This window comes from Astatotilapia calliptera, chromosome 23 (genome assembly GCF_900246225.1).
Source record: "Astatotilapia calliptera chromosome 23, fAstCal1.2, whole genome shotgun sequence".
Lineage (NCBI taxonomy): Eukaryota > Metazoa > Chordata > Actinopteri > Cichliformes > Cichlidae > Astatotilapia > Astatotilapia calliptera.
Genome location: NC_039323.1, coordinates 5,080,095 through 5,094,971, shown reverse-complemented (window position 1 = coordinate 5,094,971; position 14,877 = coordinate 5,080,095). Strand labels below are relative to the sequence as shown.

General features: G+C 36.7%; 1 protein-coding gene across 3 annotated transcripts; it reads left to right on the top strand.

The window, feature by feature from the left end:
- Positions 1-3,922: 3,922 nt before the first annotated feature.
- On the top strand, positions 3,923-14,531 carry LOC113016785 (granzyme B-like). Of its 3 annotated transcripts, XM_026159916.1 has the most exons (6): positions 4,054-4,118; positions 4,258-4,417; positions 4,955-5,093; positions 5,226-5,450; positions 5,598-5,648; positions 13,760-14,531. In XM_026159916.1, the coding sequence occupies exons 1-6, from the start codon at positions 4,061-4,063 to the stop codon at positions 13,871-13,873; spliced, it is 747 nt and encodes a 248-aa protein (XP_026015701.1). In that variant the 5' UTR covers positions 4,054-4,060; the 3' UTR covers positions 13,874-14,531. The 3 variants fall into 3 exon arrangements, with proteins under 3 accessions (XP_026015699.1, XP_026015701.1, XP_026015700.1); XM_026159914.1 differs by lacking the exon at positions 13,760-14,531 and having other exon boundaries at positions 3,923-4,118; positions 5,598-6,015; XM_026159915.1 differs by lacking the exons at positions 4,054-4,118; positions 4,258-4,417; positions 4,955-5,093; positions 5,226-5,450; positions 5,598-5,648 and adding exons at positions 12,381-12,555; positions 12,659-12,818; positions 13,053-13,191; positions 13,392-13,613 and having other exon boundaries at positions 13,709-14,531.
- Positions 14,532-14,877: the final 346 nt, after the last annotated feature.

The window sequence follows — 14,877 nt, the reverse complement described above, 5'->3', positions numbered from 1 at the left end:
TGCAGTTTCACATCTCTCTCTGTAGCTTCTCTCTTCCTGTTGTCCCCCCAAAACCCCATCCCCTTAGAGACAGTGTCAGCTCCCAAACAACAAAAATCAAACTACAAATCAGCAAAAAAAGGAATTTAATATAAAAAAAATCACAAAGAAAGAATGCTATAGTATGCACAACTGCTCCAAACAGTAAAATGGTGAATTGTACATCATTAAACATTAGGTCTCTCATGAGCTCTCATTAGGTCCCTCTTAGTACATTAATTAGTAATTCATCAACAAATTGATTTACTGTCCCTTTCTGAAACCTGGTTATAGCAGGATGATTATCTTTGTTTAAATGAATCAGCACCCTCGAGTTATATTAATAGTCAAAATTCTGGAAACACAGGCAGTTTTACTTTATTTGAAAGCATGACAGTTAGCTCTGTCCATCTTAGCTGGAAAACTCAAAAAACAGTTTTATTTGTTGTTATTTATCGTCCTCCTTGGCCTTAAACAAAGTTTCTGTCTGATTCGTCAGACTTTTTATCTGATTTAGTGCTCAGCTCAGATAAAAATAATTACTGTGGGGGGTTTTCACCATCCATGTAGATACTAAAATGACAGCATCAGCACGGCATTTCATCTGTTATTGGACTCAATTAGCTGCTTTCAAAATGTAAAACCCACCCACCCACCTCTTTAATCACACTCTGACTCTGGTTATAACATATGGCATAGAAACTGAACATTTAACAGTACTTCCTGAAAACCCTCTTTTGTCTGATCATTTCTGATGATATTAAAACTTACAGTGATGAATTATACAGTGGGAAATAGACTTCATGACAGTAAATGCCTTGCTGAAAATGCTGTAACTATGTTCATGTTCTTGCCTTTTTAATTTGTCATTTATTAAAATTATAAATATATATTTTAACTCAAAAGTACAGTTTTTAAATGTAATGTTGCTGAAACAACAAAATAATAATAAAAAAATAAACACATATTTACAGAACATGTGGTTTATTTTAGCATTTTACCTCTATGGTGGGTGTCTTTTTGTTCTCCAACTCTTTTGTCTACCCCTTATTTTTTGCTGATTATACATCTCTTTTGTCCAGATGTTACAGGAACAGCACAATTCATCTAAATTCAATTCACTTACAGTTATATATCACAAAATCACAACAACAGTCGCCTCGAGGTGCAATGCTACATGTGTTGCTGAGGGAATGACAAGACTGAGAGAATTTTACCTGATGTATGAATTCTGAAAGAGCTGTCAGCTTATTACTGATTGTCATAATATTACTGATAACCTGACAATTTAAAGCAGGTCATAATGACCTTCAGACCATCAGATAATGCTTCAGTGCTTTCCATAGTCAGTCTTCCACTTTACTAGTAATGTTCAACAATACTGTTGAGAATACAAGTATCAGGTGAGACGCATAGCCTCTAACAGCATTTTGGCTGAAATAAACCAGCTGAAAATATCAAAAACTCAGCTACTAATGATAGAGTTTTCAATAGAGTGTGAGAATTAGCATTACCTAATAATAATCAGAACAACATAATACGCTTTTCTATCGATATTATTTAATGGTAATCAGCACAAGAAGAACATTTAATGTTCTCTTCTGTATTTTCTTATTCTCACCGTCAACCATCACACTAATCATTCTGTGCATAGCTTCCTGTCAATCTGTTATCATATATTGATCTGCAGAGTAATGTTTGCAGAGATGCTTGAAGACACGTGCATTCTTGCAATGTATACCCCATGAAAACGCTAATATGATCTGGATTCAAGTTAGCAAGTCAGGTTACACTTAGAGCTGTATGCCACTGGTCAGTCCCTATATCAAACTAAAGGTGATAACAAAGAAAAAAATGTATACATATTATTTATCAAGGTGGTTTACCATAATCAGCAGATGTATGCATTATAAAAATAGTTTCTGGCCAGAAAACAGTAAAACAGTTGCACTGAGGAGCTTCATTTGCATAGCGGTTTCGTAATGACGGTAAAATAAGTGTGTATGTGTCCTTTCACATCACAAAAATGGAGAAAAACCTTTGGGTGATATACTACAGCTTCGCAAGTCAGACAGAGCAAATGGTGATAGTAATCTATACTTCCTAGTAACTGCAAACAGGATGACAGATGCAAGAACATTTCCACGTGTGCTACTAAGAAAACTGAGAAACGAGGTGACAGTCAATTGACTTGTGGACTGAGAAAATATATAAGGTGAATGAAAACTTTTCATGCAAATAAGTAAACAATAAATACAATTTTGTGTCTCCTATTAGAGAAAGAAAGTACTTTTGGAACTTGGCCTGTTGTCTTAAAGCAACCTAAAGCGAGAAGTAAACACGTGTGTAACTTTTTTCTTTTCAATACTTAAATTTAAGTAAATAAACAGTATTGAACACAGACATTGAATATTTTTAAAGAAGTAGGTCAAGAAAAACAGGGTGTTCAAGAACTGAGTGCATCAACTTTTGTGTGTTAAAACAACATAAAACATATATGAGCTCAGACTGAATTTTAACAAAGGGTGTGCTGTTTGCATCATGTTAATGAGAACAGCACATGCTAGCATAACAGCCCCAACAAAAGCTCCATCTTAATACAGTGTAGTTTTATTGTTCTATCACATTTTTAATTCTAATTTATACTGGCTGCTAATAAAGTGCTGTAAAATAAGCATCAGCTGCCACCATAATAATTCTGAATGTACTGTATGATTTCCCGTTAATCCCTTATCATATATGTTGGTGGATCTGTGTACCACAAGTTCATAGCATATCTCTTACCATCAGAGTGTTTGCAGAAATGCTTTCTTGAAGTCATATGCATTGGTGCACATGTGCAGATTTTTTATCTTCTATCCTGGTTAAAACATCAGACAGCATAATTAAATGAAAAATATGTTGCCTTGCCTGACCTTGCCTGATATCATCAGCACTCCTGCCATTTTACATCATTACTTGTTTTATTTTCCCTGTCATGTTGCTTTATCACCAGAAAACGATCTCTTCTATTTTTATTTTTATTTTTTTTCACTTATTTTTTCACTTATTTAAATGATTAAGAAACTATTATTTCTTTCCAAAATAACTACACTGGAGCACAAGGCTGATGTTTTTCTACTCGACCAGATTCAGTTTTTGACACAATCATTATGCTTATATCTAAACTCAACAGTGCCTTTAAAAGCTGCTAGCTGTTTTTTCCACCTGTAATGTGTAATCGTTTATCATGACAGAAAGCAAGGACTTGTTTTAAATTTGCAGGTTAGGTTGTTTCTAATGCCAGTAGTCTGTATAATCACCAGTCATTTATATTTTATACTGTATCCAAGACTTCTGTAAGGTGATCACTCCTCATCATTTATATGCTTTTTACCACATTGTCATAAACATTAATTTAGTTTTGTCTTGCATCAGCTGTGGGGTATTGAAATTGCAGACTTACATGCCATGGGAAGGCTGGCTTTCTCCCTGTGTACAGGACCTTGAAATAAAATCCAACATACAAACACTTGATTCAACATACAAACTTTTCACATAGCAGCTCAGTATTTCTTTTTCCTGGTAAGGCCATCATTATTGTAACAATATTTTTGTTCTATGGCTCCAGAATTCCTCCTATAAACTCCCTTCAGTATTAATGTTGGTAGTGATGGTTATTGTGCTGTTTTCTGACAGAACATTTTAAAGCAAATAAAATAACTGTCTGTGCCACAATAATAACAGTCCAAGAAACGAATGATCAATATAGTATTTTCTTTAAGTTTCATTTTATTTTTCAGTGAAACATATTTTAGTTTTATCAGTCCTTCAGGAAAGTGCTAAAAGAAATCTTTAAAGCAATGCATACAATTCAACTGAAATAGAATAAAATAAAGCTCTGGAGAGTCTGATAAAGTTATGAATGTGGTTCACAGCCACATCATTTGAATATGCAAATAACGCAACTTCTCTCGCTGTTACGAGGAGGTATTTAAAGGCTGAACCTGCCAGTGAAGTTACCCACTGCTCTTCAGTAGCTCAGCCTGACTTTGATCTCATCATGTTTACTCACTTTAACCTGGCAGTACTGATAGTTGTACTGACTCTTCATGATAAAGGTAAGTCTCTTTTCATAGTGCATATGTGATGTCATGCATGGTGACATTATAAATGATGTCAAAACTGAGACCGTGCAAGGTTAAGATTTTGATTTAATAGAATATGACACAACCCCCCATCCTGCTCCCACTCACGCAGTTCACACTGGAGAAATCATCGGTGGCCATGAGGCCGTGGCACACAGCAGGCCATACATGGTGCTTTTGGAGATGCACAGACCAGGTGGTCAGAAAGCCCACTGTGATGGCTTCCTTGTGAATGAGCATTTTGTGGTGACTGCTGCCCACTGCCAAGCTGAGTAAGTTTAACAGTTTATGTTTACCTAAAGGGAATTATGTGAACCGATAAATTGTCTTATCCAAACACCAAGCTTAAGTTACTCTCTGAGACTGAGATCTTTGTTTCATGGTGGCTTCATAAGTTTGGTCATAAATTAGTATTGAAAAACATTTCTTTTGTTGTATATTGTATCACTTAAATCAGCGGTCCCCAACCTTTTTTGATCCACGGACCGGTTTATGTCCGACAATATTTTCACGGACCGGCCTTTAAGGTGTTGCTGATAAATACAACAAAATAAAACCAGAACCAGAACCAGTACCAAAAAAAAAAAAAAAAAAAAAAAATATATATATATATATATATATATATATATTCATAACACATTTGAAAAGACCCAGGGAAACCAAGTTAATGATAAAAACAAAAAAACAAACAGACATGAATTTTCACACCCAAGCCTCAACTCTCCTGGCCCGGTACTAAACGACTGGCCTGGGGGTTGGGGACAGCTAACTTAAATGTCTGAAAATTGTTTGCACTTATTTTATTTCAGGTCCTACAGAGTCTTTCTGGGACTTCATAATTACAACAAGCAGAATGACGTACAGCATGTGAATGTGCCTGGGGAAAATGCATTTCCACAGAAAGGCTATGATCAAGCTGAATTCAAAAATGACATAATGCTTCTGAAGGTAAAATAAACGAAAATAATATTTAATAACAGACTTTACAGTGTTATCATCCTAAATGTGGTTTCTTATCATTTTTGTTCAATTGAACAAAACAGCATTAAATAACATTTTTATCTCTCTTTGTTCCTGAAGTTGAGTACCAAGGCAGTGTTAAACAAGAATGTGAAACCTATTGATCTCGCAGACCGTGATGATAGATCGCTGCCAAAATCATGCATAGTCTCTGGTTGGGGAAGTACAGAAAACAACAAACACCCATCTCTCAAACTTTTGGAAGTCAATGTAACCCTGGTTGAAAATGAGATGTGTGTTAAGGAAAATAAGTACTGCTCAAAGGACAAGGGTGGCCCAGGTCATGTAAGTGTTTTTTATTAAACCTTTACTATAAATAAATTAATTTATTAATTAACAAGTTTGGTAAATAATGATAATCAGCTTACTGTTGTGATTACACTTAGTTATGGTCCAGTAACTACATAATGTATTGTATGCTTGTATTTCCAGGGAGACTCTGGTGGCCCATTAGTCTGTGAAGATGGAAAGGCATACGGGGTGGTGTCCGCCAGCAAGCTAAACCCAGATAAATCAGCAATTTATAGTTACACTAAGATACCTGACAACCGAGACTGGATTGACTGCATTATGAAACATAATTAAGATAAAATAAACCATGTAAAATTTAGCTGATCAAACCCCAGTATTAGAATTTGTGCTTGGGTTTAGCTTGAAAAAGAAGTGATGCGATACTGCGTTAAAATTAGATAAGTGAGTTGTTTTGGTAGATATGCATCAAAAAAACTTAAAAAAAAAACAAACTTAAAAAAAAACAACAACACAAAACAAACATACATTAAGTTGCACATTAGTTACAGTTAAGTAGAATCTGAACTTTTACTATATACTCAATGCTGTTTATTAAATGAGATGCTGATGTTAGATACTGCATTACCTGATTTGTTTTGTTTTTAAAAAGGCCTGTACTTTAAAGATTCTTGTTTCTTTTAGATTCAGGATGATTTGTTTGACAGATGTTATTAAAATTTTGCATTTTCACTGTTTTTATGTTATTCCAACTGACTTCTTTTCATCATCCATCAGCCAGTCTTATATCATTATGTCATATTAATGGCATAAAACTACAGGAAATACATTAGAATTATGAATTAATTAGAATTTAGAAATTCTGATTTCATTATCGATATTACTTATTGTTTTGGTTCCCATATCGATTCTCATTGACTTTACATTGGCTGCAGGTGTGAATGGATTGTCTGTCTCTACAACAGTGGTCTTCTTAAAAGTGGACATCTGTATAAAAAGCTTTAGACATGTTTTCTTTTAGTGAACCTGAAGTACGAGTACTTTATAATATGCCTGGTTTATCTAATCATTAGTCAATTAAATGGCTAATTTCACTTACACTGACTGAGTCTCCTAACAAGACATTAGTCTATGTTTATTAAGCTTCTGCAGAAAGAACAGTCAGCACACAAAGAAGCAAATGCATCAGCCACTGAATCTGCCTGTCTTTGTCACAATTGTGCTGTACACAGACATATACACTGCATGTATTAACATGCTGGCTACACCGCGGATCACACAAACCTGTCAGGCACAGCTTGGGTTTCCAGTGCGTTCAGCATAGGTACTACAAAATGCTTAAGATAAGATAAGATAAGATAAGATAACCTTTATTAGTCCCACACGTGGGAAATTTGTTTTGTCACAGCAGGAAGTGAACAGTGCAAAAGTTATATAGCAAAATTAGAATACAATAAGAATAACATACTGTACACAACTGTACAGAATAGAATAAAATAAAATACTATATACAGTAGAATAAATAGAATAAAATATACAATAGGATAAAAATAGAATGCAAATGCTATATACAACTGAGTAAAAATACAACTTTGTCAGAAAAAGAGTATTGCACTTAGTGTTATTGCACATGTGTGGATGTGTGTGTTAGATCAGTTGGAGTCTTTGTTGTGGAGTCTGACAGCAGTGGGGAGGAAAGACCTGCGAAATCTCTCCGTCCCACACGGTGGGTGCCGCAGCCTGCCACTGAAGGAGCTGCTTAGTGCTCTCACAGTCTCCTGCATGGGGTAAAAATAAAATGGTAAATGGCCTGTATTTATATAGCGCTTGACTAGTCCCTAAGGACCCCAAAGTGCTTTACACATCCAGTCATCCACCCATTCACACACACATTCACACACTGGTGATGGCAAGCTACATTGTAGCCACAGCCACCCTGGGGCGCACTGACGCCCCAGGGTGGGGGCGCACTGGGGTGGGAGATGTTGTCCATCAGGGATGACAGCTTAGCCACCATTCTCCTGTCACTCACCACCTCCACTGGGTTGTTGTTTGTTGTTCAGATGAACACCAAGGTACCTGTAGCTGTCCACAGCCTCAATGTCCATACCTTGGATGTTCAGTGGTTGCAGTGGAGGATTTTTGTGCCTGCGGAAGTCTACCACCAGCTCGTTGGTTTTACTGGCGTTGATCTGGAGGTAGTTCAGCTGGCACCAGTCCACAAAGTCTTGGGTCAGTCCTCTGTACTCCTTGTCGTCCCCATCAGTGATGAGGCCGACTATTGCAGAGTCATCAGAGAACTTCTGCAGGAAGCACTGGGTGGAGTAGTGGGAGAAGTCTGCAGTGTAGATGGTGAAGAGGAACGAAGCCAGAACCGTTCCCTGCGGGGCCCCCGTACTGCAGACGACCCTGTCCGACACACAGCCCTGAGTCCTCATATACTGTGGTCGGTCTGTGAGGTAGTCCAAAATCCAGGTAGTGAGGTGATGGTCCACTCCAGAGTTCTCCAGCTTGTCTTTCAGGACCGAGGGAAGAATAGTGTTGAAGGCACTGGAAAAATCAAAGAACATGATTCTCACAGTGCTTCCAGGGGTCTCCAGGTGAGCAAGGGAACGATGTAGGAGGTGAATGACGGCATCATCCCTGATGGCAGCTTCCCATCCAAGTTGGGTATTGGGTAGGATTGGATGTGTTCAGGTCACCAACTCCCTTTTCTATGACTCCCTCTATGGTCAGTCTATCTTGCTGTAGCCAACATACACAGCATAGTAGCAAAGCACAGCTTAGCATATCAAGTGAATTTGAAATCATATTGCGTTTCATCTATCTATGCCACACTAAATGAATGTTGGGGTTAGAAAATAATAAAAGTTAACTTCAGTGGACAACTCACAACTATCCCTTTTACGATTCATTATTATCTGTTACATATAGTGTTGCACTATATGTGGCTGAAGCTTGGAAGGTATAGCAGCTCATCTACTAATTGGAAGGTTGGTGGTTTGAACCCTGCCTGCTCCATTCAGTATGCAAAATATCCTTAGGACAAGATATTAATACCAATTTGCTTGTAGATGCATTCATTGGAGTATGAAAGTGTATGAGTATGAAAAGTAGAAAAGTGCTAAATAAGAAATTAGAACATCTCCCAGAACAGCCAGAGCTATCATAAACACTCTAAAGTGTCCACAAGAGGTCTCTCTCCACCATAAGAAGGTATCTATCTGTGCATATTGTACAGTACATGGGTACCTATAACAGCATTGACTACATGGCTATCAACTATTGTGAAGATCATATTACCTTAGTAATATTAGTGTTTGTTAGATGTAATAGGGCTGCACTCTGGACAGGTCCCAGTCTGGCTCAGGATATTTGTGGTCTGAGATGTTCCCAGAGAGGCGGAGGTCCCGTAAGCATGCTGTGTTACTGTGAGAGTGTCTCATGACAATGATGTGCGTGCAATGTCCGTGGCTGCAACAGACGTATGTAGATCAACAACGGATAATATGGAGTGTGTGACAGAGTACAACCATGTAGTGTTAAAAGCATGGAACTACTGACATTCCTTCAATTTTTACTCCGTAAAAAGTGACAAGAACATTAGTGTCCCTACTGTGGGAAGAAAAAGTAAACTTCAAATCTGAGCAAGCACCTAGCAAGCCGCCACAGGAATGTGAAAGTCACAGAGAAACCCGTGGATCCCCCCACTGACATGACCACTGCAGCACCGGGGAACTCCCCAAATGCTCTGCTCCTGCTGAACAGGTGAAAAATAGATTTAAGAGCGACAGGACTTAGTGCTGCTGCTTAGAGCTTTAGTTTTTGCTGTGTTTTACATTTATCTATTTGAAACAGTGAGTGTAAGCATGTAAGCATATAAACTTCTGAACCATAGCTATACTGTAGATGTTTATGTAATCCAGCATTAGATTCAGGTGCTGCACTCTCCCAATGACATTTGTAACAACACCCTAACAATTTGAATTATAAATCTAATATATAAAAGTTGCAACTGTTGAATGCTTTTGGTGCATGATTAAAAAAAAACTCAAAACTGAGAGATATCTCACAGCAATTTTACAACATCAGACAGGGGACACAGTTTATAACAGTAATCTAAACTTCATCTTATAAACAGGATGCCAGACGGAAGAACATTTCAGCACATGTCGCCAAGACAGACACACAAGACTGATGCTCAAACTGTATTTAAGTTGATAGTTAATGCGTCAAAAAACTATATAAGCTTAGGTATAAATCACAGTATATTGCGCTAACAGCCCACAATAGCATCTGGTGTCATTTCCAAAGGTTTAAGTCATGTCATTTGTTATAATAACATGTTTTTCATTATATTTTGAGCTATGTTAACATGTGGGCTTGCACTAGAGAATGTGACTCTATCCCAAACTGGGCAGCTCTACGTATTTCTTTGGTACACTCAAACCAGGGACAGTGGCAGTGACAGAGTTTTTTCCTGCATTATGGATTCTGAAATGGGCTGCCAATTCATTCCCGATCGCTACGTTTTCACCGAGATGTTGACTGCTCACAGCAGATAAAAATAAGACTCAGCCCATCAAGAAATGTCCAGGTGCTCTTGATGAACAGTCTGCCACTGGTTTACTCATGTTATCTGAGAATCCTGTTAAAAATATAAGCACTAACATATGTGAGGTGAACAATGTAACCTTTAATAGGAATTTCAAATAAGGAATTTTAATCTTTCAACATGAAGCTGAAAGAATCAAAGTCATCTTGATGCAGAGAACTTTTAATGTTCTCTAGTACTTTTGACCTTTCTTGCTGAAAGGACTGTAGTGAAATGAGTGTCAGCTGCCAGTTCTTGTTAATCTGTTATCATATATATGGATCTGTGTACTAAATGTCTCATTAACTACATATCTTTTTTCCTGCAGTGTTCCTGCAGTGTTTGCTGATATGCTTTTTGAAGCCATGTGCACCACTTATTGCAGCCTACACCGATTGCATGTCATCAGGTTTGCCTTCAAAATACCGAACAGTAAACAATAAATAAATTAAGGAACGACTTCAGTCTATATAAAACTGAATTAATTAAATTAAATATGAGCACCGTATAAGAACATCAAAACTGCATGCAAGCAAGAGTCAGCCACAAATCTCATTCTAATGAACAAAACATTTTAATTTCCTATTAGATATGTTGGTAGATCCTACAGCTTTATGCCATTTTTCTATAATGTTTTTGGAAGTCTGGAAGTCTTGTATGCCACTGGTTGAATACAGCAGAGATGTAAAGAAGAAAAGAAGCCACAAAACAAATATGGATAAATATATACTTATAAAGCTGATTTAGCATAGTCAGCATTTGGGTACATTATTAAAAAACAACAACAAACAAACAGATTCTGACCAGAAATCTGCAAAAGTAAAATGAGTTGATGTACTTTGGCTAGTGAATGTAGGTTTCTACATTTGGCCTTGTGGCATGTGGTCACCTGCTCAACCGCTGAGATAAACCAAAACCCATGCAATACTGGTTTTGAGCAGAAAATCATATGTCTAGTGAGGTCTTTGTGGCTGTAAAGCAAGCCATAAACATTGAGCAATGTTGAGTAGAGAAGTCAGCGGAAAAAGTGATAGTAATCTATGCTTCCTGATAACTGCAAAAAAAAATAAAAGATTACAGAAGAACATTTCAATATGTGTAACTAAGACAGAGAAATACGCAAGACTGAGAAAAAAAGTGAACTTCAACTGACTCATTAACAGGAAAAAACAAACAAACCCCAAAACTGTGGGAACTTGGATTTAAAAATTGCATCTCTTTTTCTGTCTATGAACAGTGTTTTCTTCTGATTTCTTGAAGTATTCCACAATATGATTTCCACAACAGAATTATGCCTGATCTTAATGCTTTGCCACCTGAGATCACAGTCGGTCACTACTGATTTTCAGCTTTGTCCTTTTCACACAGCTTTTCATGTAATCATTGATATTTTTGGAAATTGGGGGTTGTATAGAATAGAATTCAGAATTCAACTTTATTGTCATTGCACATGCACAGGTACAGGGCAACGAAATGCAGTTTGCATCCATCCAGAAGTGCTTTAGTGATATAGATATCAGCAACGCACAGCAATTCTGGACGTATAGATGCCGTTATATAGTACACACCCATTTAAATTTTTAGCAATTAGTTAACAAAATGTTTAAAAATAACCCATCTGATTTTCCCTTGTCTTAATGATAGAGCTGTAATTTTGGTAAGTCTGTTAATGCAGCGAATCTGCATTTTTACCTTTTTCCATTTTTCTAAACTTTAGGAATAGAACAGAGATATTACCATTACATTAATAATGACAAAAGCACTCAATATGCACACTTTTAACACTACTGTGCAGTTCCTTTTACACTCACTGCTGTGATGCTTTCATTTTGTATTGCTTGTTTAATCTATTCATTTCTTTTTCCATAGCACAATTTAATCTTCCTTTGAAAAGTCAAGTAAACTTCTGTGAGTTGCTGCCAATGCCACTCTTTTCATGCAGAGGAAACCTAGGGTTAACTTTGTGTAACTACCTATGCTGATTGCCAGTATTACGAAAAGTGATCATGGAAAGATACTCTGGGTATGTTGAAAACACACAGGCCTCTAGTGGACTTGTTTGTTGTTCACCTGCCCATTGATAGTTTTTTAGCCATTCCTCCAGTGAAATGGATTGTTCTAGGAAGTGCTGGTCACTAATACTGTTTTCAATTAAACTGAATTCAATTGAATTCAATTCAGTCTTATTTATATAGTGTCAATTACAGCAAAAATCATAATTACAAAAACAGATGCCTCAAGGTGCTTTATATTGTAAGGTAAGACTGTACAACAACCAGCTATAATACCAGATAAAAATATGACCTATCAGGCTCTGGAGGTGAGAGATCTTGTGTGAATATGGTTTATGAATACAGCCACATCATTCACATATGCAAATGACACAAACTCCTCCTTCTCTTTCTGTGATAAGAAAGCATTTAAAGATTGAATCTGTCAGTGTAGTGTCCCACTGCTCTTTATTAGCTCACCCTGACTTTGATCTTACCATGTTTACCCACTGTAACCTGGTAGTACTTATATTCGTGTTGATTCTTCAAGATCAGGGTAAGTATGTTTACTTAGTGCATACTTATATCCAAAGTCAGAACTGAAACACTGCATGATAAAGATTTTGATATACAGAATCTGATAACTTTTTTCTTTCTAGTTTATACAGGAGAAATCATTGGTGGCCGTGAAGTTGTGCCACATAGCAAACCATATATGGTGCTTTTGGAGCTGCACAACTTAGGTGGTCATAACAAACACTGTGATGGCTTCCTCGTTAATGAGGACTTTGTGCTGACTGCTGCCCACTGCCATGCAAAGTAAGTTTAACATAGTTTATGTTCACCTAGAAAGAATTAAGTGTCCAGTATATTTTGTTATCGCAGTAAGCTGGGTTTATGTTACTCATAAACTCGGGGACTGGGATAAAAGCTTTCATGGCGGTTTCATGAATGTACTCATAACATTTTTTGATTTTTTTTATTTGGTTAGCATCAGACCAGCACTCTTCTCTTTTACACTGTCAAAAAGTGATTGCACTTATTTCATTTTAGGTCCTATAAAGTCTTTTTGGGACTTCATGATTACCACAACCATAATGGAGTACAGCATGTGTCGGTGCCTGAGACCAATGCATTTCCACACAAAGACTATAATCCAGTTTCTTACAGCAACGATATAATGCTTCTTAAGGTAAAAGAAACAACAGTATTTTGGGGGGTTTGTTGTCAAATTTTTATTATTTCTTCCAAGTCAAATTTAATTTCTTATTATTGTTTGTTATTACCTTTAGATAATGTTCAACTAAAACAAACAGCATTAAAAGGAAGGGTCAGAAATATGTAATATTGTAATATTTTAACAAATATTTTTGTCTCTCCTTGCTCCTGAAGTTGAGCACCAAGGCAGTGTTCAACGAGAATGTGAAACCTATTGATCTTGCAGACCGTGATGATGGATTTGCGCCAAAATCGTGTGTAGTTCCTGGTTGGGGAAACACGGGAAACGGTAAAGACTCTGATGTGCTCCTGGAAGTCAATGTAACCCTGACTGAGAATGAGATTTGTGCTAAGGAAAATAAGTACTGCTCTGAGGGTGCCACTGGACCATCCACGGTAAGTAGCTTTTATACCTTAAAAAAGTTTGGTCAGTAATGATAATGATAGTGTTCACTTGCTGCAATAACTACATACTATTCTTGTATTTCCAGGGAGACTCTGGTGGCCCATTAGTCTGTGAAGATGGAAAGGCATACGGGGTGGTGTCCGCCAGTAGTAACTCAATGCTAGATGGCCTTAAGCTCTACAGTTACATTAAGATATCTGACAAACGAGACTGGATTGATTCTGTCATAGATCATCATCGAAAGTGGTAATTCATGTATTGAATCTGCCTTTAAAAAAAGTTATATGACAACTGAGATTTGAATATTTGAACTCATTCTATTAAAATGATGGGTGGCAAGGTGGTGCAATGGTCACACTGCTGCCTTTTTTCTTCCAGCTACAAACCTTTTCTTTGCAAACCTGTAGTTTCATTTTAGTCATAGTTTAAAATCTTACATTTAAATGTAGAATGAATACCATTTTTTTAATTTTAATGTTATATACTGCATTTACTACTCTTAAAATCAACAGATTTTAAGATTTCGAATTAGTTTAAGAGAGAAACCAAGATGATATGTTGGATTGTAACAGCAATAAACTGTTGTGCTACTCACTGTGTTTATATTTCATTATACAAACATATGGATAAATGAGAATATATGTATGTATAAAATATGTGTTTGTTTTTGTGTGCATGCGTTTATAATGTATGTATGACAGTTGTAAACTGCACATGCTTCCCAGAGAACATCCCAGGTCAGAGGTTGACAACATACATTCATTGTTTAGCAGTAGTTCATTGTTTAGCTGTACTTGTTGGCTTAAAATTTGTTCAGCAAAGGACCCAAACAGTTTTTTTGAGCAAATTTTATTAGCTCCATAAATGGAGATAATTTAGATTTTTTTAGAGGACCCTATATTAATACAGTACTAACAGAATACTCAAGTACATATTTTCCCTTTTGCTTGTTTGTGTGTTTTTTAAATAAATTTGCAAGAATTTCAAACAAACTTTTTTCGCTTTGTCATTAAGGGATATTCTGTGTAGATGTCTGAGGTAAAAAATGAATTTAATTTATTTTGGAATAAGGCTGTAACATGAGAAAATTTGGAACACATAGAGCACTGTGAATACTTTCTGCATGCACTATAGTTGGCGCTGTCACCTTGCATGAAGATCCTGGGTTCTAAACCTCCACTGACTGGCTCATAGTGTCTCATCATGTCTTCTTTTGAGGTTATCCGGCTTCCTCTCACAGTCCCAAAACATGCA

Excerpts from the sequence above, each read along its gene's own strand:
- LOC113016785 (XM_026159914.1), top strand. The coding sequence starts at position 3,923 with ATGTGGTTCACAGCCACATCATTTGAATATGCAAATAACGCAACTTCT. Across the intron at positions 5,094-5,225 it reads ATGACATAATGCTTCTGAAG|TTGAGTACCAAGGCAGTGTT; the intron begins GTAAAATAAACG and ends TTGTTCCTGAAG. Across the intron at positions 5,451-5,597 it reads ACAAGGGTGGCCCAGGTCAT|GGAGACTCTGGTGGCCCATT; the intron begins GTAAGTGTTTTT and ends TTGTATTTCCAG.